General features: G+C 37.1%; 1 protein-coding gene across 5 annotated transcripts in view; it reads right to left on the bottom strand.

The window, feature by feature from the left end:
* The window catches only part of Tcf12 (transcription factor 12), a 284313-nt gene that overhangs the window by 34945 nt on the left and 224743 nt on the right, over positions 1–24625 (bottom strand). For 3 of the 5 annotated variants that reach the window (XM_028865514.2, XM_028865524.2, XM_037207354.1), the window contains 4 exons: positions 9432–9537; positions 8004–8143; positions 7404–7548; positions 7019–7083 (listed from right to left, as the gene is read on the bottom strand). In XM_028865514.2, coding sequence (XP_028721347.1) covers positions 7019–7083; positions 7404–7548; positions 8004–8143; positions 9432–9537 — 456 coding nt within the window. Of the gene's footprint in view, positions 1–7018; positions 7084–7403; positions 7549–8003; positions 8144–9431; positions 9538–20237; positions 20597–24625 lie in introns of those variants that run through there. The other 2 variants (XM_028865554.2, XM_028865561.2) reach the window with 2 other exon arrangements.

Here is a 24625-nt window from a genome sequence, read left to right as displayed (position 1 = left end):
CCCCTGCAATTATCAACACCTGGGAGGCAGAGGCAGGAGGAGACCTAGTTCAAAGCCAGCCTGGGCTACACAGCACTAACAGGCCATGGAGAGTAGCCCACACCTGTGACTAGCACTTGGGAGGCAGAGGTGAGACTGCAACTTTTTTTTTTTAAAGCAAAGAGCCTGTCTTTCTTTCTTTCTTTCTTTCTTTCTTTCTTTCTTTCTTTCTTTCTTTCTTTCTTTCTTTCTTTCTTTCTTTCTTTCTTTCTTTCTTTCTTTCTTTCTTTCTGTCTCTCTCTCTCTCTCTCCTTCCTTCCCTTTCTTCTTTCTTTTTTTTCTTTTCTTTCCTTCTTTCTTTCCTTCCCTCCCTCCCTCCCTCCCTCTTTCTCTGGAGCTAAGGACCGAACCCAGGGCCTTGCGCTTGCTAGGCAAGCACTCGACCACTGAGCTAAATCCCCAACCTGAGACTGCAACTTTAAGGTGCCATATTTGCAGCGAGTCTTCGTCTCAAAATAGAAGAAGCTATTGTAAAGTTAAAATATCTGAAAATTAAATAATCTTTAAAGAATATACCATCCAAGTAATATAAAAATGATAATCTCACAAAAAAAAACCTTAAAAAAAAGATAGGGTCTTTTAGGTTGTTGTTATTGGTGTTTGAGTCTGAGTCTAGGGTAGGTCATCAGGATCCCAACAGGCTCAGACCTTGCATTTGTGATCCTCTTGACTTGGGCTGCAAAGTCTGGAGTAGAAGGTGTGTCACATGAAGCCTGGCCATTATGCATCAAAAAGGTCTTTAAGTCAAGCATGGTGGCGCACTCTTTTAATCCTAGCAGAAGGAGGCAGAGGCAGAGGCAGGCAGATCTCTGAGTTTGAGATCAGCCTGGTCTACAGAGTGAGTTCCAGGACAGCTAGGGCTACACAGAGAAACCCTGTCTCCAAAACAACCACCACCACCACTACTATCACTACCGCCACCCCCATTAAAAAAAAAAACCCACAAAACTTTGAAAAAGTTTTTTTATGTTTTCCCTTCTAAAAAGATAACTAAAGAAGATTAATAGTTACCCCTTACTCCTTTCAAAAGTTACTCGTCTGTTTTAGCTCCAATAATTGTGTATTAAATTAAGCTTTCTCTCAAAGGACACTAAACTTCTACAAACATGTCTCAACATCTTTATCATTGTGACTCATTATTTCTTATGTTCAGGAGTCAATTGTACCTTTTCTATAAGCAACCAATGTTAACTTCATAAAGCACGTAATACAGCATTGATGAGGAAGGGAGGGAGCGAGGGAAAAATGATGACATTGATGGAGAAGAGAGAAGAGAGAAAAGAGTCACAAAACTGCACTCATAGATCAGCAGTTTGCCTTGCTGACATCACTCCTCACCCGTGAGAACCAACTGTGAAAGCCCTGGAGAAACAGCACCCTTCGCAGCAGCTGGCAGCTCCTAGTTCTGTGCTGGTGCTTACAGGGCATCCCAAGCTCTCCATTACCTGTCTCCTACTCTCAATGCTTGCCAAGCCGCTGCTGTGCTGACAAGTGATGAGGGATGGTAGAAATGGCAGAGCCTCTGCCAGGAATTCTCACTGGAGTGACTTTTGGGCTTCAGGTTTACCTATGTTCCATCTCCTTTACTCTCTAGATTCCTTAAAGGTTTCCCCATAGTCCCAAATACCCTCCTCTTCTCTATCACCACCTTGTTTACACATGCTGGTGAGTGACTCCCGAGCTGATAGCTCCTGCCTGACTTCTCTACCTGGGCAGACAGAGGACATCTGAACTGAGTCACCCCCTGCTTCCTACCTTCCCCACCTTTTCCCCTGTTCCTCTATTTTGGTTTGTGCTCCCCCTTTTCTTTGGCCTGGCTCTCTCCTTTGTAGATACCAATATTCACAATTCTCAGTTTCTGGGATAGGTACACATCATTCTCACACCACGTTATTTATTTTTTAAATATTTTTTAAACATAAAACATTTTATGTACAACTGCAGGAGAAATAATACTCAGATAGTATGAACATAAAAACAGGTTATAATTTAAAAGCCCAGGGTTATTTTAAACAGTAAAATATTTTCTCTGTAGAAAATAGTTTACAATAACATTTCCCAATAAGCCCTTTTAAGCCAAATGATAGCTGAATTATACATATAAATATTGATTACATTCTGGGATATAGAGGAAACCTATCTTCATCTGTTCAGAGAACTGTTTTCCTTAAGTCTCACATCACTTTAAATTGCGTATGTAAGTGTGTGGAGGTCACAGGACAACCTCAGGTATTGTTCCTCAGGAGCTGTCCATCTTATTTTTGGAGACAGGATGTCTCCTTGGCCTAGACCTCTGGCTGGCCAAGCCTTAGGGATCCATTTTTTTGTCTTCCCCGTGTTGAGACTTATTTGTTTTTTCCAAGACAGGATTTCTCTGTGTTAACATCCTTGAACTCACAGTGATCCACCTGCCTCTGCCTTCCAAGCACTGGGATTAAAAGCATGTGCCGCCACCACCTGGCTCCAATACAGATCATAAAGAGTGATAAAATTTGCTACAATACTTATCAGTAAGAAGATTCTTTAAATGGTGGAATGCATCTTAGTATTTAGGTAATGGGGATCAGTAACCAAAGTAAGAAAGTTAAAGAGCCTGTTGTGGTTCACTTCACTCCAAATCTATAGCATGGTATAAATTTTTTACATGGTAAGGTTCTGTGACTGGAGAGAATTAGTGTATCTCATGTTCAGGTAAGCAATGGCTTTCTGGGTGTGAATATCTTGCCAATTTTTTCAACTCTGCCCTTTTAGTGAAACAATCCCTAAGTAAGTCAAATGCTGGTGAGAGTTCCTTTAAGTCAAAGAAAACAGAAGTTATACTTCAGAGTCATGTATGATCACTATTTTGAGTGATAGGAGAATGTTCTGATCCTATAGTCAAACTTCTGAGAATCATGGTGTAAACAGGAGAAGTTATACTAAAATGTATCTTTCTCAAAAGAAGTTTCTCCATTTGTATAATAGAAGCCATTTTTACCATTTATCATTACATTTGCGGTTTGATGTGACACCAGACAGAACTGTTACTCATTCTTTATCTACATTTTTAAAAAGGGAGTAGGGTTCAATTACCAGCACCCACATGACAGCTCACACCTATCTGTAACTCTAGTTCCATAGGATCCAACACCCTCATACAGACATAAAAGCAGGCAAACACCAATGCACATAAAATAAATAAAAAGTTATTTATGGGTAGGGCAGATGAATGGCTCAATTTGATCCCCAGGATCCACCTGGAAAGAGATAGATTCCTGTAAGTTGTCCCCTGACCTCCACACTTTGATCATGGCATGTTTGTGCTCCGTACCTCCTCCCAACCAAACCAAACCAAACCAAACCAAACCAAACCAAACCAAACCCAGCGGTTTCACTCTCACAGAGAACACTCAGGGAGGGAAAAAGACTATGAGCACACCAAAGCCTTTCAGACCACTCCCCCAGCCTGTGTCTCTGCAGACTCATTCTATCGCCAAATCACAACTGAATTACATTAGTTCATAAAAACTGTGACTGTTTTAGAAATCCTAAACACCAGGCTTTTTTGGCAAAGAACATTCTAAATAAAGATTTCTTTCTCTATTTTTTGGTCTTAAAGGACTCCAATATTGTGTTTAAAGAAGAAAAATGTCACTTTAAAAATGGAGGTGGCAGTGACTTAAGAGTCTAGGGCAGAAACAAAGTCAGGGCTCATTCTACATGCAACCCACAGGCACCCACAGTTAAATGGCCAATGATGAATAACTCCCAGCACCTTCTGCCAGGCCTAAACGGTAATATTCCTCATTTTAGTGCAACAAATGAGGCTCCTCCTCCTATCAGTCATGGTCCATTCCAGTCAGTAGGGTGCCAATAAAGCCAGAGGCTAATGAAAAGAGCCTCAGACAAAAAGAAACAATGGAGAGCTCCAGGCCCAACCCTGGAACTGAGAGTCTAAGGTTTTAAACACTGAAGCTTCTGCACATTTCAGTTAATCTTTATTATGCTAATGTTATTGAGTCTAAGGAACAAAGAAACTTATTTCATGAATTACTTCTAAACGTCAACTTCCCTGGATTTTCTTTTCTTTTGTTAGAGACTACTGACCATTTAACTATCTAGATTAAAACACACACACACACACACACACACACACACACACACACACACACACACACACACATTCTCCCTTTCTTCTTCCCTCCCTGGCTCACAGAAATCAAAACATAAATTATCACAAAGAAGCCTGATATAATCAACAAAGTTAAACAGTCCTCTCGTTTGATCTCTTCTAAATTAAAGACTGAATGTTTTGATATGGTATTAGGCACTGAAATAAACCAGATGTTTCTTCCTCCATATAACTCTCCATGGGCACAGTCTTAAAGGGTGATTGTCTGGCAAACATTCAGGGACACACAGATTTTTTTCCCTTTTCTTCTATCTACCCATGTCTATTATCTAAACTAGTGCACAATCCATAGGGCTTTGGGGACTTTGTGTAAATACCTTCATGTACAATTCTCTTTCTTGCTATCCTGAGATTAAGACCACAATTATCCAGGCTTAAACCTAAAATAAAGGAACCTTTGCAAACGCATTATCTGGCCTTACATGTTTAATCACGCAGTATTCTGTGTGTTCTTTAATACCTAAACTGCAGAACAAAGGTTGTACTCTCTGGTGTTTCACACATGAAAGACCTTCTAAGACAACTGGGAAACTAGAATTAACTTCTAAAGACAACAGCAGTGTTTTCTCATCAAAAGTAGATGCTGTATTATATTAAAGATGCCACATTCTAGCCATCTGCAATGCTTAACGTAAAATTCTGATACGCATGTCAGATTCTCAGATGTAATCCTCATTAAGTTTCTTCCTCTCACCTCCCCTAATTCTTCCCATCACCAGACAACTAACTCACTGTTTTTGCTTTTTAGTACATTTAAACACACACACACATCATTTATGAGAATGGGAGTATATAAGGAAACCTGGAGAAACAACACTGTTTGGGGAGGTAGAAGGAGACTGAGGGAAGGGACAGGAAGTGTGCATATGAGGGTCTGCAGTGATGGAGCAGATGGAATGCATCACTCTCAGCTACGACAGAAATGATTTATGGAATGACCTGACTGTTCCCGCCTAGTAACAACACAGGATGAGAGCTGAGTTTCCATGACAACCAAAGCCCACCCACTAACTAAATTAAACATTTCTTCCTGGCTTCCACTCAGAGTGAATTTGGATTTTTTTCTCCAAATGCCATCCTGGTTTGGCTAGTATGGTGTTCATAGTATGGAAGGAAATATCAAGGATGTCAGGGTAACTAAAGTAAGCTTGAAGGACTCCTGAGAACATCACAAAGTCTTATCTGCCCATACAATAGTTTCTATATATACATTTTCCTCAGAAAAACAAAAACCTGTGAGAAAAAAATGACTCCCAAATGGAGGTTTTATTTTTAAATTTTGCTTAATATTGAGTCAAATGTTACTTGTCCTCTTACATATGAATGAACTATCTGCTACTAGTTCTTCTAAAATGAGGAGGAATATGGCATGCCAAACAAATACCAAGACCAATTTTCTTCCTACACACGAAGTTTCCCTCAGTGAATAAATTCGGAAAAAAGAAAGGACAACTCTCTTAATCATCCTGAACACCTCTAAGACAGTCCCTAGAGCACAGCTTCCTAGACACCCAGGCAGTGGAGAGGAGCAGTCGGGTGGGGGTCCTTTTGTATGTGAGCACTATCCTTACTAGCTACTGATCCCCAGGGCAAACTACTTCATCTCTGGAGCCCAAGTCACTTAACCTTTAAACCTCAGTTCTCACACCTGTAATGTAGGGGCAATAATGCCAACCTTACAGGGTTTTCTTGAGGATTAAATGAAATAGGGCATGGAAATGCTTAGTGCCGAGAAACTAGAAAGCACTCAGACCACAGTTGATCATTTCTGTGGGTTTGTACCACCACTATAATTACCTATGTTCCAAGATTAAATCCAACCAACATTTACTGGGCTCCATTGTGTGCAGAGTTCCAATATGTGGCAGAAGAGTTTGACTTGGCTTCATTTCTCAAAAAATTCATACTTACAGCTATAGAGAAAGGTTTATTTACTCAAACAATACATAAAGAAGTTTCTTTCTTCAAGAGCTCAACAGCTGCTCACATATCAAAGTTCTACTTTTCCTATCAACAGCAAATGTTTGAGAAAGTTCATTGGACTGCAGACAAAAATATAAGAAAACTCTGAAATTCTAAAAGACATACTGCTCAAGACTAAAAGAGGGAAAAAGTTAAAAAAAGAGGAGAAACTTCACAAAGCAGAAAGCATAATTTGAAAATGAATAATTAAATCTGAGTCTTTACAGACAATAAATACCCTTCTCTCCTTTCTGGCTTTAGCATTCCAAACTAACTTTAACATTTTAAGAGTCAGATATACTAAACTGTTATCACTGTAGTCCCTATTGTTTTGATGGGATAAAGACTAGCTGTACTATATTATAACATCTCTTTCAATCAGTTTCATTCGTTTTTGCACAAGTCTTTCAATGATTCTGAGCCCCACCCCTTGGTTTCTGAGTGAACCAGCTGTAGGTAATTGTTTTTTTCCTAATAAATAAAAGTATTTTCCATCTTGTGAAAACCCTTATAAAGGCATTTCCTTCACTTAAGATGAGTTGGATTTTTTCTTGGCACCTCTTGATTTATTTAAATGGGCCACTTGAGTATTTAAAACACATATATTTCCCCAAATTCCTCTATGTTTTACCTGTATCTGTTCAACTCAAATAAAGACATATTTATTAAATGAAACTACAATAGAGTTCTTGTAGGTATGGATCAGGGAGTTGTTATCATGAACTAATTTAATGGTATATACCAATATAAATAGAAAACAGCTGTTAAAAGTGTCATAACTATGCCATTTACTGTCCACAAAATCTACACCCTGGTTCCTCAGTAGAACGTGTACCCAATACTTACAGATGCCAAAGCCTTCCCAAGTGCATCCCCCGTCTGTGAGCTTCCGGCAGCATTCCCTCTGGCCCCTGGATGGTGCAAACAGGTAAACAAATCAAGAAGACTAGCAGGAATGCTACTTTTTCCCTTAAGCATGTACCTATTACTTCAAGGGTACCTGGCTTGTGACCTCACATGTCACAGTGAATCAGGAAACACTATGTACTATTTAACAAGCTATAAAAATAAAGACGAGTTCCTTATTGGTTTTTGGATTAATGAAACTTAAAGGTTAATTATTTTCTTTCATTTTTATTTAAGCTAAATGCTAAATATTTAATTGAACAACATGGATTTCAATAAAACTCTCAAATTAGGATTAGGAAGCTTTCCCAACTCAGAAGCTCACCTAGAATGCTATCTGATCCATTGATGGGAGGAGTATGGGAGGCAGCAACATACGGTGAGCTGCTGGTGCTGCCACGGTGGAAGCTGGACATTGGCGGAAGACTTGTGTTTATGTCTGTAGGTGACACGGAGTGTGGAGGATAACTCTAGAAGAGGAAGAGAGACATGATCTATTACATGTTATCTGTAGGCTGGGGATACTAGTGGTGGTAGAGCACTTGCCTATCATTCATGAAGGTTTCAGTCCTTAGTTACGTGTTGCTCACACGATCACACACACACACACACACACACACACACACACACACACACAATCACACAAGTGCATGCGCATACTCTCTTTCTCACACACACACACAGATAATAAATAGAAAATTAAAGCATGCATTTTCTGAATATGAACGTACACCGGACAATCTGTATAAGAGGTTAAAATGAGCACAGTGTATGACAAGTTAGAATCTAGTGTGACAAGGCAGTCACACGGAGAAGTGTCATGGTAAAGTAAGCCTATAAATACTTCAAAGTTCAGAAGTTTTGGCATAATTGATTTTTATACAAAGATAAAGATGTAAGGATAAAATATTATTTGATAGCCTACCAAGCGGTCATGTGAATGAAGGCTGCCGTAACTACTGGACTGAGACATGTGGGAAGTTGAGGTCCCCAGAATTCCACTAAAACCAGGCTGGCTCATCCCATTTGATGAATTCCAAAGGTCAGAAGAACTGTGGGTCCCATCTAAGATAAAAAGAAAAATAAATACAAAGTTTTCCCTAGCCAGAATTTTTTATTTTGATTGTGTACAAAAAATAAATAAATAAAAAAAAAATCCAAAGGGTATAATGGTGATTGATTTCAACTGTCCAGTTGCTACAATCTAGAATCATCCAGGAAAAGTAATTCAGTGAGAGATTGGCTAGATCAGAATGGCTGAGGGAATGTCTGGTGAAGGGTTTTCTTAACTGGGTAAACGGAATGTGAATGGTACCATTTACTGTCTGAACTATTTAAGTCTGAAAAAAAGTGAGGGCACATGCATTCACGTCTCTCTGCTGTTGACTCTGATGTGCTGAGCTGTGTAAATCCCCACTGCCTTGACTTACCTGCTGTGATGGACTGTTACCCTTCTCTAAGATGCTTTCTGTCAGGGTACTTTATTACAGCAACAGAAACAAATAATGCCTGCAGATATTATTCCTCCTATCCAATCTAATATTTTATCAGGTTTTCTTCCCTCCTACCCTCAAAATTACTATTTAAAAAGTAACTTATATAGTTAAAAAAAAGCACAACTGTAACAGTGGATTATTATAACAATCCTCAAAAAACATTTATTTCATACCAAGAAAGGTAAAAGATACTTGAAATATAGGGGGCAAGTTGGATTTAATTTTTGGCTAAATGTTCAACCAAGGCCTTAACCCATAATAAGCAGCACATTTCATATCAGACACTCTGAAAACATGAAATAGAGAAGTTTCTCTAACAGCAAGTTGAGGTAAAAAGTGACCACATTATATAGTGAGGCTAAGTGAGATGTCAGCAGTGACTTCATCTACAGCATAGTCAAGAAACCATTTATGTAATGGTGTACAGCTCCCACATACACACTTCCCACAATACCAAACCACAGGAGACCAAATAAAAATGATTTGTCAAGACAGGAATTAGAAGAAATGCAACACTTCTTTTGCTTAACATTTACTCTTTATGGAACTACAATCCAAACGATAAACCACTACTGTTTCTAGCTTATTTCAACATTCTAGAACAAATCATGGCAGCTTTGCTCGTTTTTCTCAGTACTAAACGATCATTTTAAAGGTTTGTTGGATAATTTAATTAAATTACAATTAGCAATAAATGTCCCTAGAATATTATATGGCTAAATTTTAACTGACTTAGAAAAAAAAACAAACCACCTAAGAAAGTACTGTCTGGATTTCTGCACAGCTATCTTTTCTTATATTTAATGCCAGCACACCGACAGCTCGGGCTGGTTCTCTCAACTGCTGGGAGTGCTTACCTTGCATAAAGAAAGTGCTAGCGAACATACTGGTTGGTGGCTTGGGAGATGGATAACTAGGAGATTCACGATTGAAATCGTCAGAATTTGGGGATGGTGCATATACCTTAAAACAAAACAGGAGATTAATTAAAATGTAAATGATTATTATATTACTTATATAAAATGAGTTCTATGTTCCACAAAGAACCTAAAAAGTCTCATCTACTAATCTCTATTAGTACATGTCACAAACAGAAAGATTGCTACATAGTTGACATCAAATTTGGTTACTAACTACATGTTTTTTTTTTAGCTGGTTACTAGAAAATAAATTACTTCAAATATTCACGTATTCCATCTTGTTATGACATTATAATAGGTGGCTGAAAAGGCCTATAAAACTCAGAAAAGAGAACATAGCTTTCTTAGCAGCGTGTTTTGGAATATCAAGCAGCACACAAACTTTGCACTGTTGTAAATTTGGTCAGTTTAAACCCAATGAATGAGAGGAAACGTTCCTGGTACAAGGCAAGCATGAAGGCACAGCAATGTGGCTCAGTAACTTCCTTAACTTAGGAAATTAAATCAAATTCTGCTGAGAGGGCTTAGTTCTTACATTTCAGGTATACTTCCAAGTTTGGCATATAATCTTTAAGAAAAAGATTATTTAATCATTAGGGCAGCAATACTTTCCTTTTATGAACGTTTGCTCCAGATAAGGAAAGCATGAACATTTTGAACTATCAAATGGCCAACATTCACAATCTTTGGGAAACCAAAATGGTCAGCCAAATAAACAGTGAATGACATATGACCACAGCATACTGAACCTTAGAAGGGAAAAAACAATAACAAGTAGTTATGTCTGAAGCCTGGCACAGAGGCTAATGCCTGCACCCCTAGGAACTGGGGAGGACGGATGGCTTCAAGTTCAACCCAACCTTGGCAAGAGTGAGACTGTCTTAACATCAACCCTGTCAACAAAATGTCTTAAAGGAAAAAAAAAGCCACCTATAGATTGTAAAGTAAACCAGAAGTATGGGGGAAAAAAAGTGACTAATTTTAGCAACGTAAGAAATTAGCTTTATTTTAATTTGTTGGGGGTACATCCATTAAGTTTCACTATAAAGTAAAAAAAATTAAATTTTACTTAACTAGGGAAAGTTAGCATTATCATTATGGAAACACACCACAAAAACATACACATTGTTTGCATAATCATTGAGATTTTCTGGAATCATATAGAAGAAACTTAGCAACAGTTACATCTAGAAGTGGGGTAAAGGACTGTTAGTATATAACGTAGCATTTTTAACCCGAGCACATGCTTTTAAACAGTGATAAGGGGAAGAGCTGGGGAAAGGACACAGCTCACTGGCAGAGTGCGCCTAACAAACAAAGCTCTGGGGGCACTGATGGTTTACACCAAGGCTAACTGGGAGCAATTTTAAAAATTTACAAAAACTAGCAATTATAAATTCACAAGCTAACAAAATTTATTCTGCCCCAAAAGGCACTAACCATACAGATTTCTCAATCTTCCTGAACCTCAAATCTGTAAGGTGGCTCTATCCTGTACCTCACAGGGAAAGAGGAGATGAGGTAATGTATATAAATCAAATATTTAGTACAGTGCATAAGAGTTAGCTAATGTATCATTATTTCTACCATGCCAATAGAGGAGTTACACTGTTTGGTACTGGTCAGTTTTTAACGCCATTTGTCATAGGTTTTGCAAGATTCGACTCTACTTATATGAGCACAGTCTATTTTACATAAAGGTTAGAAAGTCCTTTTCAAGTCTTCTTGCTAGTCCTGATAACACTAGCACACACGTGTATTTTTATTTGGACTGGTTTTCATGTTTAGGAGAAGCTATGTTGTTAGGAATCACACAAAAGTTCTAACAGTAGAGTGTAACACACACATGTATTTAACACACTTTTCTATTTTACACTAATTTCATAAAAGATTGCATTAGGGGAATGGCTTAGCAGGCAAAGCACTGGCTGCTCTTGCAGAGGACCCACGTTCTATCCCCAGCACCACATGGAGGTTCACATTTATCCATAATTCCAGTTCCAGGGGATCCAATGCCCTCTTCTGGCCTCCAAGGGCAACAGGCATGCAAGTGGTATACAAACGTATGTACAGCCAAAACACATAAAAAGATTAAAAAAAAAAAAGGACTTTAGCAGTGTAAAAAAAAAAAGAAACACCACGCTAGATTTAAGTAACTGTGTGTGTACCTTACAATTTTTTTTAGGAAAAGAATCTGACTATATTTTTTTCTTAAGTTTCACCTTCCAAAGCCTGGCATGGTGGTTCACACCTGTCATCTCAAGACTTGGGAGGCTGAAACAGGAGGACTTCCATAAATTCAAGGATAGCCTCAGCTATACAGCAAGTTCCAGGGTAGTTTAGGTTACAGAGTGAGATCCTGTGTTAACTAAGTAAATAAGCAAGCAAACAAAGAAAATCAGCAAAGCTTCAGTTTCTAATCTTAGCAAAACTGATGTCACTTGCCCTTCTCTCTATAGAATTCCCTAAGAAAAGGGGACACCAAAAACAGAAAGTAGAGGAAGCTTCTGCCTTTGCTGAGAAATACAAATCAGAATCAAATGTAGAAGACAGTATCAGAACATACGCTTTTCATTACAAACCTATTCTTACTACACATACACTTGATCAGAAATAACTCTAATTTATCCAATTCTATTCAAGTTATAGCCCAGAATATGTGAAACTCACACTTGAGAATTATAAAAAAGTTCAAGTTTTGATATATCATTTCATGCAACAAAAAGACCTACATAATTTTTCATCTTAAAATTCAAAACGATTTGCTGATTTTTTTGGTCTTTGGTACTTTCAGTTCCTTATATGCCAAATGATATACTTATGATTCAAAACTTTTTATAAGTTTGCCTTTATGACAAAAGTAAAGATATATATCTACTTTGATTCACAATTTGCTGGTAACCAAAGAATGATGGCTATCACACAAAGCGAGGAAGCTGAGGCAAACAGATTAGAGGAAAACATACACATATTTAGTTGCACCTGAAGACTCTGAAGCTGAACAGTAAAATGAGGCCTCACATTAGAGGCAAAATTTATTTTTAGAGATAATCTCTGTACACAGATTTTGGGAATAAAAAGAACTTTTACAACATAAAACAGGACATGGTGATGCATGCCTTTAATCCCAACACTGAGTTCCAGGCCAGCCTGTTCTACAGAACAAGCTCCAAGATAGTCAGGGCTATACAGGGAAACCCTGTCTTAAACAAAAAACAAAACCAAAAAAAACCAAAACAACCTCCTCCAAACACCATTAAAAAGATAGATTGTGGGCTGGAGAGATGGCTCAGAGGTTAAGAGCACTGGCTGCTCCTCCAGAGGACCTGAGTTCAATTCCCAGCAACCACAAGGTGGTTCACAACCATCTATATTAAGACCTAGTGCCTTCTTTTGGAGTGCAGGGACACATGCACGCAGAACACTGTATACTAAATAAATAAATCTTAAAAAAAAAAAAAAGATTGTACAAATAAAGACTGTAACTAAAACCCTAAACAACTTTACTGTTTACACATTAGCACAAGTGCACCATACTGGAAACACTGCAGTCTGTGGCTCTCAGAGGCCCTGCACTGTTCTAACTGTGCCTTTGGCACCGCAGCCATGGCCTGCAAAACACAGATGCAGAGTACAGACCAGCAGTTGTGCCAGTCTCGAGTTCAGATCAAAGCACAACTGATGTGGTGAGGGAGTTTATTAGCTCCAGATGTGGAAAAACAGTCAGCCAGTTCCACAAAAAGAGCAAGTCTTTCCTTGTTACAATCAGTACTGGCCACAAATTAAAACCAGACTGCTTATGTCATCCGATCACCTGTACACAGATGCCAGCTTTTTAAAAAAATTCTTTGTAAATGATACATTTAAATCTCAAGGACGATTCTGTAGCACAATTAACAATCTTAAAATTAAGAAACAAATTAAGGAGTACCTATGCTTTAAGATGCCTAAAATCTACCAGGAGTCAAACTATTTTAAAGATATTAGAGAAAGGGACAACTAAGTATTTTAAGATGTTCTATTTAATTTCTAGACAGGAATTTGCTTAAAATTCCAGCTTTGGTTTCAGAAAGTCAGGCACAGCCAGCTATTACAGAGGTACTATTTTGCCTTTAAGGTGTTAAGGTACATTCTCACTATCTGCCGAACTAACTCAGAGTACAACTGAAACAAAGCTCATACTTCTTTTCCATTATCATTAAGTCTGGTTGAAGAAAACAAACTCTTACTAATATCTTGAATGTTCTCATCCCATATACCCCAGAGTAACTTTAAAAAAAGACAGCCCAGCCCAGGTCAGGCCAGCCCACTTCAAGGATATCTACAACAGTGACTATGTAATTATGCTCAGAATGTTTTACTTTATGCAACCAACTGGAGCCACTTTGGCAAAGACAGATTCCTCTCCACCTTGGATGATTCAGTTGAGACATATCAATGATCCCCAAATTTGAGGCAGGGAATTCTAGAGCTCTAAAGGTTGACAATGTATACTACAACTCTTTTCAATATATTCTTTTTGTAATTAATATTGGAAACAGCTCTGCACAACAAGGAAGCATAATGAGTCTGGTAACTATGGAGAAAAGATGAAAAGTAATAAATAAGTAAATCAGAAGCTTTAGCTAAAAAGAAAAACAGATCCATGGCTGATATTTTGAATAGCTCAAATGACAAGCAGGGGTGAGTGTTCTCTAGTATGTGTGACTATTAATTAAGGGGCCCTTTCCCAGAACATGAGAAGACCTTCAGGTGATAAGGAAATGCTATCCTATGTGCCACACAATACAGCAGCCATTCAGCAGTGGCCATGTGAAATGTAGATGGCACACACACACAAAAAAATGGAATTTTACATTTCATTTTCTTAATAACTACCACACATGGGTAAACAATCTTTCACTTAGAAGTTCAGACTACACAAAATACTCTGAAAGAAGCACTTGAAATCTCACACACTCTAAGGCCTATGAAAAAGCAATCCAAGTTCTCAAAACACTTCGAAAACTATCATCTAATTAGGAATAAAGAAACATGGATGGCTGGGTGTGTGGCTAAGTAGTAGAGCACTTGCCTAGCATACCTGAGGTCTGGGTTGGATCAACACTTCCAGCATGCAGAAAAGGAAAAGTATATACATTTTTCTGAACATTCTATGTGCAGACTTTTATTGGCTCCTTTGTCAGGATGGTTTTAATAATAGTTCTCTTCAAGTTTCAATCAATTATACTCAGTATCATTAAAAAATTTAATACATGCTAACATAGAAAACTAATATGTCTACAGTCTAGGCTAGTAACAGAAATTATCTTCAGTACATTAAATGACAACCTCCAAAAATATATATATAAAAAAAATCACTTGACTAATTTATCTTATCATCACAGTTTTAAAATAAAAACATCATATTATATTCAGAAATAATCATCTGAATTATCTCATGGCTTATGTAATAACACTAAATAGTAAACAAATACATATTTTACAAAATCTATCTGAGCACTTAAAACCTAAAAGAGGGGGAAAAAATAAGCCCAGATCAACAGAAAAAGGAAAATCCCAAACTAATTGAAACTCTGTATTTAAAAAAAAAGAGAGAATTAAGCCCCTGAGTGTATAATGTTAAACCATGTATATTTACGAGCCAGCACTCCAGGACTAAGGACAAAAATGAGGCATTCTTAGACAAATTTACTTTTCAATTAAGTTGCTGCTGATTATTTATATTAAGTTAACACACAATGGTACACAACAGAGTAGTTCTATTTCTGAATTTCTAAGATCTGAATTTTTTAAAAAGAGGCTGTTAAAGAATAAATAACATTTGGGCGTTAAAAAATATGTTACAACAAGTGCCAGATAGACAGTAGAGGACTTAAGACAGTTCTGAAAATAATTTCCTAGATATTCTTCTAACTACTTTGTGTCCAGTATTTGTAAACATACAGATCAATGTGTACACTAGGACACATACATAGAAACAAACAAACAAACCTTTAAATGATTTGTGGAGACTGAAATTCAGGTCTTTCTACTTTGTTTCCTCTCTAAAAAAACAAAGTTAAACACAACCTCAAAGAAAATTACATAAAGATGTTAGGCTCAATTTATAAGTGGCAGTTTAACTGGATTTGAAAAAAATCTTAATGCTTTGAGTATTTTAATACAACATTAAAATGGCAAATTTTGCCATAAAGTCCAACCCATTACTAGAGTTTTTATGGTAATTTCAATGTAAACAGAAAAGATTTAGAGAGTTCCAAAAATGCTGCATAGGTGTTGAACCCACAGGCGCCACCAAGCCAAGTGAACCCAGAGCAGGGACACCAGTCAGCTTTGCCTGAGGTCTTCCTCTTCACATCAGTGTTACGGCACACTGGGCCTCTGTGAGGTGGAGAAATACACGGAATTCTGGAGGTTCCCCTTACTTTTCACCAAATCTCCAGGAACATTTCTAGAATGTAAAAACTTTCCTCTCTAGACAGTTGGTATTTACAGTTTTCTGTGCAAAGTATCTTGAAATCAACTGCTGGTTCACTGAGAAACAAGCATTTTAATATTATAATTTTTAACTGTGTAGAAATTCCCCCCACATTAAATGAGGTTTATCTTAAAAACGAACATCATTGAGTATATTTTATTGATCTTATAAATGCAACTGTTTTTCAAATAATGATAATTTTTCTTCAGAAAATGGTATTTCTAAGGAACAGCTTGAGTCTTACTTTCTAGGGTAATAGGCTGAACAGTGTGCATCACCTTTCAGTTATCTACATGAAAAAAAAAAAACTTTTCTGAGTTCAAATACTATAAGTCTTAGCACCCTCACAGATTTATGCAAATGTTCTTATCATTCAATGTCTTGTTCAGAGAATTTTTGCATGACTTCATGCTTCCTATCATAATAATGTTACACTTAAGATGCTGGGCCCACAGATGGTCTGCACGTTTGAATTCACTGTATGTTCTTCTCCCACAGTAACTAACATTAAACCCCCAAAAGAACACAACTTCAATTCTATAAACTTTCACATTTTGGGGGGGGGCATGTGTATGTGCTTTTAATAATGATCATTAAAAATATTCACTTGAAAAATAAGTCTTATAACAATTTGCAATGGAATTTGACTTCACTGCTATTCTAATCCTTACAAAGAAAGAAATTATGTGGGCACAGAAAGGCTAAACCAATTTTTAATATAACAAATTATATTAGAAGAGGGAACCAGACAGTTTAATTTCTTATGTTTTTAAACACCTACAACAATTAACAGGTGTATTATTCAAAAATCGAAAATTCCTGCTTGACTTGGCTGAAGATATATATTTCAGTAGTAAAGTGTTTGCCACCCATGTGTGAGATCCTGGGTTCTATACCCAGCCAAAGACAGACAGACACAGACAGACAGACACAGACACAGACACACACAGACACACACAGACACACACACACACACACACACACACACACACAAAGAGACACAGATATACACAAAGCGTGACAAGCCACACCCATAAGAATTGAGACAATTAGCATTATGACCAGGCATTCACAATTTATCTGTAAAGGTATTCTATTGTTTTCCCCAGTTACAATTGCTATGCAATAATAGACTATTTTAGCACAAGTGGTAACAAAAACTGATTTAGTTCACTGTGGAGACAAATTTACTTGTAGGATGATATAAAGGGAAAAAAACCCATCTTGGAGATGGAATCAGGCTCAAATCAGAATTTATGATCTAGGTAGGATTTAAACAAATTACTTTATGCCTCTGAATCTCACTTTGCTTATTTATGAAATGAGGCTCACAGCACTTAGATGAAGACAGCTTTCTGACTTAAAGGAGTCAGACATAAAGGTTTCCACATGGTCTATGGCCTGGAGTGGCCTTTGGAATAGTATTGGTTTCTGTCTTTTTTTTATCCAGATGCCATCCAAAAAAGTTCGTCATTCAAAATGTATTCCAGTCTGAGTTTAAAACTTTGCCTTTTGTCCTGACTCTCATTGGTTAAAATACCTGGAAAGTTTGAGGTATTTTTGGTTCAAGGCATCTTGAACCAATTAACCAAATAAATAAATAAATAAATAATAATAATAATAAAAATAATAAAAAGGCTACTCAGATTACAGACAGGCAGAAATGCCAGTCTTAATGCTCCTGCAAGATTCTCTACATTTTTGCTTGAAGAACATCATTTGTGTCACTAAGAGGACTGAACGCAAACTAAATTCTTAAAATGAAGACTTAAAAATTTACTATTCCTTGATATTTTTAAAAATCGTAAAAAGGATATAATGTTCAAAAGTAGTTCTATTTCTCCTACTTATCACAAAGATTAATACTTTACAGTGTACTGCATAGTATATAGTCACACATGTGACACAGGACATCTGTTTTCAAATAGTGGAAAAACAGAGTTAAGTCTGTGACATTCCCAACAATACAACACTAATCACACACTCGTAGTAACACAAGGCTCTTCCTCTCTGGTTAATCTCTCTTGTGCTACCATTTGATTGGTTTTATAAAAAGATCTCAGACCCTAAGGTAACAAAACTCAAAACTTAAAAAACAAATGCTGGAAAAGAAAAGGCATGATGTTTTAGACCAGAACTACTCACTCTCTCTCAGAACACCTGCTGTGCTGTGCTAACAATGAAATCAATGGGCACTTCCTAGCATTTAAAATATTAATGTTCTATATATCATCTTAAATCAGTAAAATGAGCTAAAGAATAACCTCAAACTTAACCCATTCACCACCAAAATTCCATAAAATTCCTTAACAGTATATTTGAAGAACATTTCATTTTAGAGTCAAAATATTAATAAAGTTTTACTTTTTACATGAAAGCTTGGTAGGCTGACACTTTCAAATGATGATGATGATGATGATGATGATGATGATATATTCACATACTCTTTGGTTAGCATAAATACACACTCTGTAATACTCTTAATGAAGAAAACTGAAGTTATTAGAGAATGTTTCTCACAATTTCAATGAGATTCTCATAATTATAAGAGAACCATGTCTAAAACAGTAAGATGTGTAGACTCTCACACCACAAAACGGAGACAATGCACGACTGCTTTCTGTCTTTCCAGAACATGTAAATCACCCTGATCTATGTGAGGCACAGGCCATCCATTTTCAAGCTGCACATCTCTACCATACCAGCTGTGCCATGCACCATAACCTGGAAATGCTTCCTACTATCAAAACCGTCCCCCCACCCATCTCAGTGCAGAACAAAGAGGAAGGCTGTGCTAGCTAGAGTGATCTGAGCTACAGTTCATGCTCCAGGGCTCTGGGAAGTGAACTTTATTGAATTTACATGTGTGCATGCTCACATAGCTGCATGCCACCTTTAAACAATAGACTGTTTTACTTTGAAGTGGACAAAAAAGAAAAATATTTTTACATTTGAAAGGCAGCTGGCAAAGAAATTATCAGAGAGAAAGTAATTTCACTTACCCACTTAAATCTACCTCTCATATTCTGGAAAGGTCTTGAATACAGGAAGCTTGAACACATACTTTCAATGAACTTAAGTATTTTTTTGGCCCGACTGTCATCTGCTAAGAACGCTTACTCAACAACCCACAGATAATCCACTAGACGGATCCAAAAAGCTCCAAAGCAGCCGAGAGAAAAAAGCCTTCTACCAGTTCTCAGAGGCCTTCCAACAGCACACGCTACTTTCAAACACTTTCAATCGGCAAAAAGGAAAGAGTGACCATGCCCAACTTTATACTATTTTAGGAAAATGTAGTTAGTTTCCCAAAACGTAAAATACATTTAAAATGCCTTTCTCCAAAATCACTGAAGGTACAATAAATAAATTTTTCATAAAATGTGAGAGAATTAAAACAATGTTGAGATGGTGGCTACTAAGCTTCAGGTGAATACTAAGCGGGCATAAAGGTAATGCTTTGTCATGTAAATCAAATATTTCACAATGGTAACTCAAAATCTCGTAGGATACTTTTTATAATATACAAAATGCCTATGAGTTTTAAAGACATAGTTTCAAAAATATACTAAGCAGTTAATACTAAGTCTTGCTTGGCAATACAGAAAACTATTTTAAAATGCCTAAAAATGGGCTATAAATTGATCAGGAATATATTATTTGGAAATGCAGAAGGGCATTTTAAAAAATAGTGATTTATGTTATGAATCTGCACAGGGTCAAAATCCTAGTATGATTAGAAGCAGATGGTATCCCATGAAAGTCAGGCTTTGGACCTGAAACTCCAAACAGGAAACACGGCACTCGCTGGCTGGCTGCTTCTCTAATCATTCCCAGAGCTTCATACTTGTTCTTTTTATGAATACCCAAGAAGACTTTCATCTTTCCCATCCATTTACAAAGCATCACACAATACTCAATATGTTTATGTCCTTATGTATAAATTATGTTTATAATATTTGAAAACATAAAAAAATTACTTTCAAACTCATGCTTCATTAATAATAGAATGAAAAGAAACTCAAATTCAAGTTTATTTTCTATACTTAATTTAAAAAAAGTCAACAACTACTGAGCTGCTGAAGTCACTATTCCAAGTAACTATTAAAGACACTACTTTACTGACACAAATAAATATACAATTTAATTTATGGTAAAAGAATAAAAAAAAGTCCATAGATTTTACTAAGATGCAATTAAATTGCACTGCTTTCCATTAAACAAGTCAGTAAGGCAGTGTATGAAGAAAGAAAAAGGCTTACCGTTTTTCCATTGTAGTAATACATCAAAGAATTGCTGCCCATTCCAGGGACAGGATAAGCACAATACATGTTGATTCTGAAAATGTTATTTGCAGCTGACGCACACAGCTTTTCTCTAAGACATACATCCACACAAGCAGTACAAGTCCTTAGTACTATGCATACACACATGGAACTACTCAAAAGGAACTTATGCAAAATAGGACTGAACCAACTCACAGAGCATAGAGGGAGGGTTTATGCTGTAATCAACCTCTTTCAATTTCGACCAAGTCTTTGCACTGGTGGAGGATACCAAATAGACAAACTTTTGGGGTGTTAAAATATATATCTAAATCACACACTCTCTAAAGAGATACTGTATATTCAAGGTAAATGTACAAATTTACACACACACACACACACACACAGAGAGAGAGAGAGAGAGAGAGAGAGAGAGAGAGAGAGAGAGAGAGAGAGACTGACCAGTCTTGTCCTAATCTGTCTTTAGTTTTGAATTAAATTAGATCACTTGAGAAAGAAAGCCTTGCTTGCTACACCTCCAGCAACACTACCATCTGGTATGGTCTAAAGTTGCTTTCAACTCTGATAAACACATGATCAAGCAATCAGGAACTGGAAACACTGAATCATGTGGGACAAGGAGGATCCAGACAGTTAAGCCTTGTACAAAATCACTTCCTGGAGAAAATGGACTATCATTTAAGTACTACTTCACTGGCTAGAACATACCGTGTTTTAGAAATTTTTGTTGTTCATTTTGTTTTTGTTACACAGTGAAAAAAATTTTAAAAATTGTAAATTATCTTAAAAATAAGTTACCTGTGCTTAAAATGATATTCTTAAAAAGGAAAAGTTTAATAATACAGACTTTGTTTATAAAGTTCATTAGATTTTTCATTCACAACACTAGTGAAAAGATTACAAAAGAATGCAGTCCTCTGGAACATCTACAATTCGGTAACGGAATAAGAAAAAGGGCTTGTTTTAATGTAAAGAATAAAAGACGGGTGAGTATAGAGATAAAACATGCACTATAGGTAGTAATATTAAACATGGTTTACTGGAAGTCTCTCCTTATTTCTATGGAATAGTTAGTACTTGTGTTAAAAATCACATTTCTTAGAGAAAATAATGAATGTCTCAGATTTTTCTAGATCATCATACTATGAAGTCAAATGATTTGAAACTGTCTCTAAAATAGACACATTTACCATTTAAAAAGTGTTACACTTTATCATTTTGTGTAGATTCTAACCCCCAAAAAATGTAATAACAACTTTAATTTTTCTCATTTCCCCCATCAAACCCTCTTTGGACTATTTTTTCCCTCTGTGCTTCAAAGATAACAACTGGACTGTGCAAAGGGACACATCACTTTTTAAAGACACTTTTCATGAGGCAGAAAACCACTGAAATATTCTAGGAATAGGCTGTAAGAGACAAAAAGCAAAAACCAAACCAATCCAACAATAAAGCCCCCAAACAAACACCATTCTTACAAACCATACTGACTGAGTCACAGGAATAAGACAGCACCAGGCAATAAGGCCGACGAACACGGGACTCAAAAGCTGACAGCATCGGCCAACAATGCAGCCCCCCACTCTCCCCACACAGAGAGAAGGCCTAGCAGCAGCTGCAAAAGAACATCCCTGCATAGCAGCTATTAAATGCCAGTCTGCAGAGCACAGGCAACTTCCTCCCTCCCAAGAGACCACAAAGGCCTGCTTCAGCCCTTGGAGAACTGCATGAAAAGCTTTGACTGACAGTTAGCAATGCCCTGTCTTAAAATCTTTTAAGTAAATTTTAGTCTTTCATAGACAAGTTGTTCTCTTTTGACATAATAACTGAAAAAAGAAAAAAAAATCCCAATCATCTAAGATAAAATTTCTTTTCTATTAATTATAAAAATATCTCACCTTGCAATAGCAAACACACACAACCAGAAGAGAGAAGCATCAAGGCAATGACAACATTCAGAATTTCCTTTCTACCTGGGTAATTTTTACAATGGGCAAGAAAGGAGAAGCCTGCAGGGGTTAAACTCAACAGGGAAAGTGCTTGCTAGCTGGTAAAACAAGCCGTATAATGTAATCCTCTATGCAACCATGGTTATTATGACACAATGAAACATTTAAAATTTCCTCCCCAGTTTTTATTTTAGAGGCAATAATGTAATGATCTGAGGGAAACAAACAATCAGATCAACAACAAAAATTCAAAGTAAAACCAAACAAACTTGGGGGGTGGTGGTAATACAATCAACAACTAGTTGAGATTTACTGTTCAGTGAAATGTACAGAGAGGGCTGGAGAGATGCTTAGCAGGCTAAGAGTACTGGCTGCTCTTCAGAGGACAAGTTTCCATTCCCAGCACCCACGTGGTAGCTGACAACCATCTATAGCTCCAGGCCCAGGGGATCCAACACCCTCTTTTGTTCTCCTGGGGCAACAGACACACATGTGTAGATATACATGCAGGCAAAACATTCATATACATAAACAACTTTTAAAACGATATAAAGCCTTTCACCCACCCCAGACTTCCTCTCCCACAGTGCACCAGCTACAATATATGCACTACTACTTAAATTGAGGGGAGGTTCAGGAACTCAACAAATCACATTTGGACAAGTCTGTATAATATTGTTAATAATTTTTCCTGAAAACCATAAAATCATTGAGAAAATTAATGCATTTATATAATTCTTTTCCAAATTCTACCTGCCTGCCACAGCACAGGCTTTTAAGTTTGATATTCTGAAGTACCATCTTCTACAAGTGTACCTTACCCAAGGAAAACTGAAACTGCCTAATATGGATAGTCATTCTCTTTATCATATTTATTAATCATCTTCTATGATGTTTTTTCTCTTCTAGGAAAAAACAAACCAACAAAATGGCAACAACCCCCACCAACACAAATCTCCAATCTATGAAACAGCTGCAGCCCTCTCCCTGGGCAACTCACTTTACAGGGAATGCTTCTAGCTGATCAAGTGCTGCCTTATATAAAGCAGTTGTTTAATCTTTGCCCCCCCCCTCCCCTTTTAAAAAGAACATGTCAAGGGTTAATCTGACTCAGTCAGCTGGAGAAGGGCGCATTTTCTAACCTGATTTCAGGCAGGCCTGCCTTGCACAGGAGCTCTGCCCCATCAGGCAGGCATTCTCCATCCTGACCACAATGCTGCAGAAGCACTTATGCCATCATCAAACTCAAGATTCACGTCATTTAGTCTAACCACCTAAAGTAACACGTATTATCACAAGGTGGGAATCACTGAGCGTGCAGGCAATGTGATGAATGAGATGCCAGAGACCCTGATGGAACTGACCTGGAGCCACACAGCTTTGATTAGCAAATCCAAGATTCCTGGCTTAAGCTTTATAGTTTTTCATCAATTTTCCAAATTTTTTATTGCTATTACAATAATCATGAGTCAGAGGCCTAAACTAGGTAAGTAAATGCTTTACCTCTTTTTAGAAGAGTTTTGAAAAAATAGTTTCAATAAAGTCAAGTAGGCTAAGGACTTTTGAAGAAACTTTCAAATTCCAGGCTCTGTTCTTTTTCATTTTCTGCTGACTGAAAATAGATCTTCCTCAAAAAGAGAGGCAAAACTAACTGGAACTACCTATTTTGCATTTTCTAGTCTTTTATTTGTTCATCTTTATTCTTGATATTTGGATCAAGGCAAGGGTCATATCTTGCTTTAATACATGCTTATTAAACTATCCTTAAGCAATAATGTTTCAAAGTGACATAAAATTCTATACAGTTTTCCAATGAAAATTGAATAGAATCACATATATTGAATTAATCAAAGACAGTTAACAGTTAAATCTTCTAAGTAAGCCACATTCTACTATTCGAAAAAACCTAGACAGCCTGGCTAGAAAAATAAATCTAAACATGACACAAATAATTCCTCATGAAAAGTTGACATTATTTCTAAGAAAAGTAGTTCCTAGAAGGCATACTTGAAGAGTAATGAAGCCAAACTTAAAAGTTCACATAAAACTAAGTCCACAATCGTTGAAGGATAAAACTTAGTAAATAACAAATTAGTGAATCCAAGGGAGGTCAGGGTGAAGAGAGGCATGAGAATTAAAAAATGAAACCCCTTGGGGCTAGAGAGATGGCTCAGAGGTTAAGAGCACCAACTGTTCTTCCAGAGGTCCTGAGTTCAATTCCTAGCACCTACATGGTGGCTCACAACCATCTGTAATGAGATCAGCCACCCTCTTCTATGTGGTGGCATACACCAACAATGCCAGTGCTCAGTCAGGAGTGCTGTTTGAGGCCTGCCTGACACATCTCAAAAACAAGGCAGGAACTGAATCTGCAAATGCAAATTCAAATGAAAGACACTTTCCCCAAGGCTTCCC

This window comes from Peromyscus leucopus, chromosome 7 (genome assembly GCF_004664715.2).
Source record: "Peromyscus leucopus breed LL Stock chromosome 7, UCI_PerLeu_2.1, whole genome shotgun sequence".
NCBI classification, from domain to species: Eukaryota; Metazoa; Chordata; class Mammalia; order Rodentia; family Cricetidae; genus Peromyscus; species Peromyscus leucopus.
This window is presented reverse-complemented; position numbering and strand designations above follow the sequence as displayed.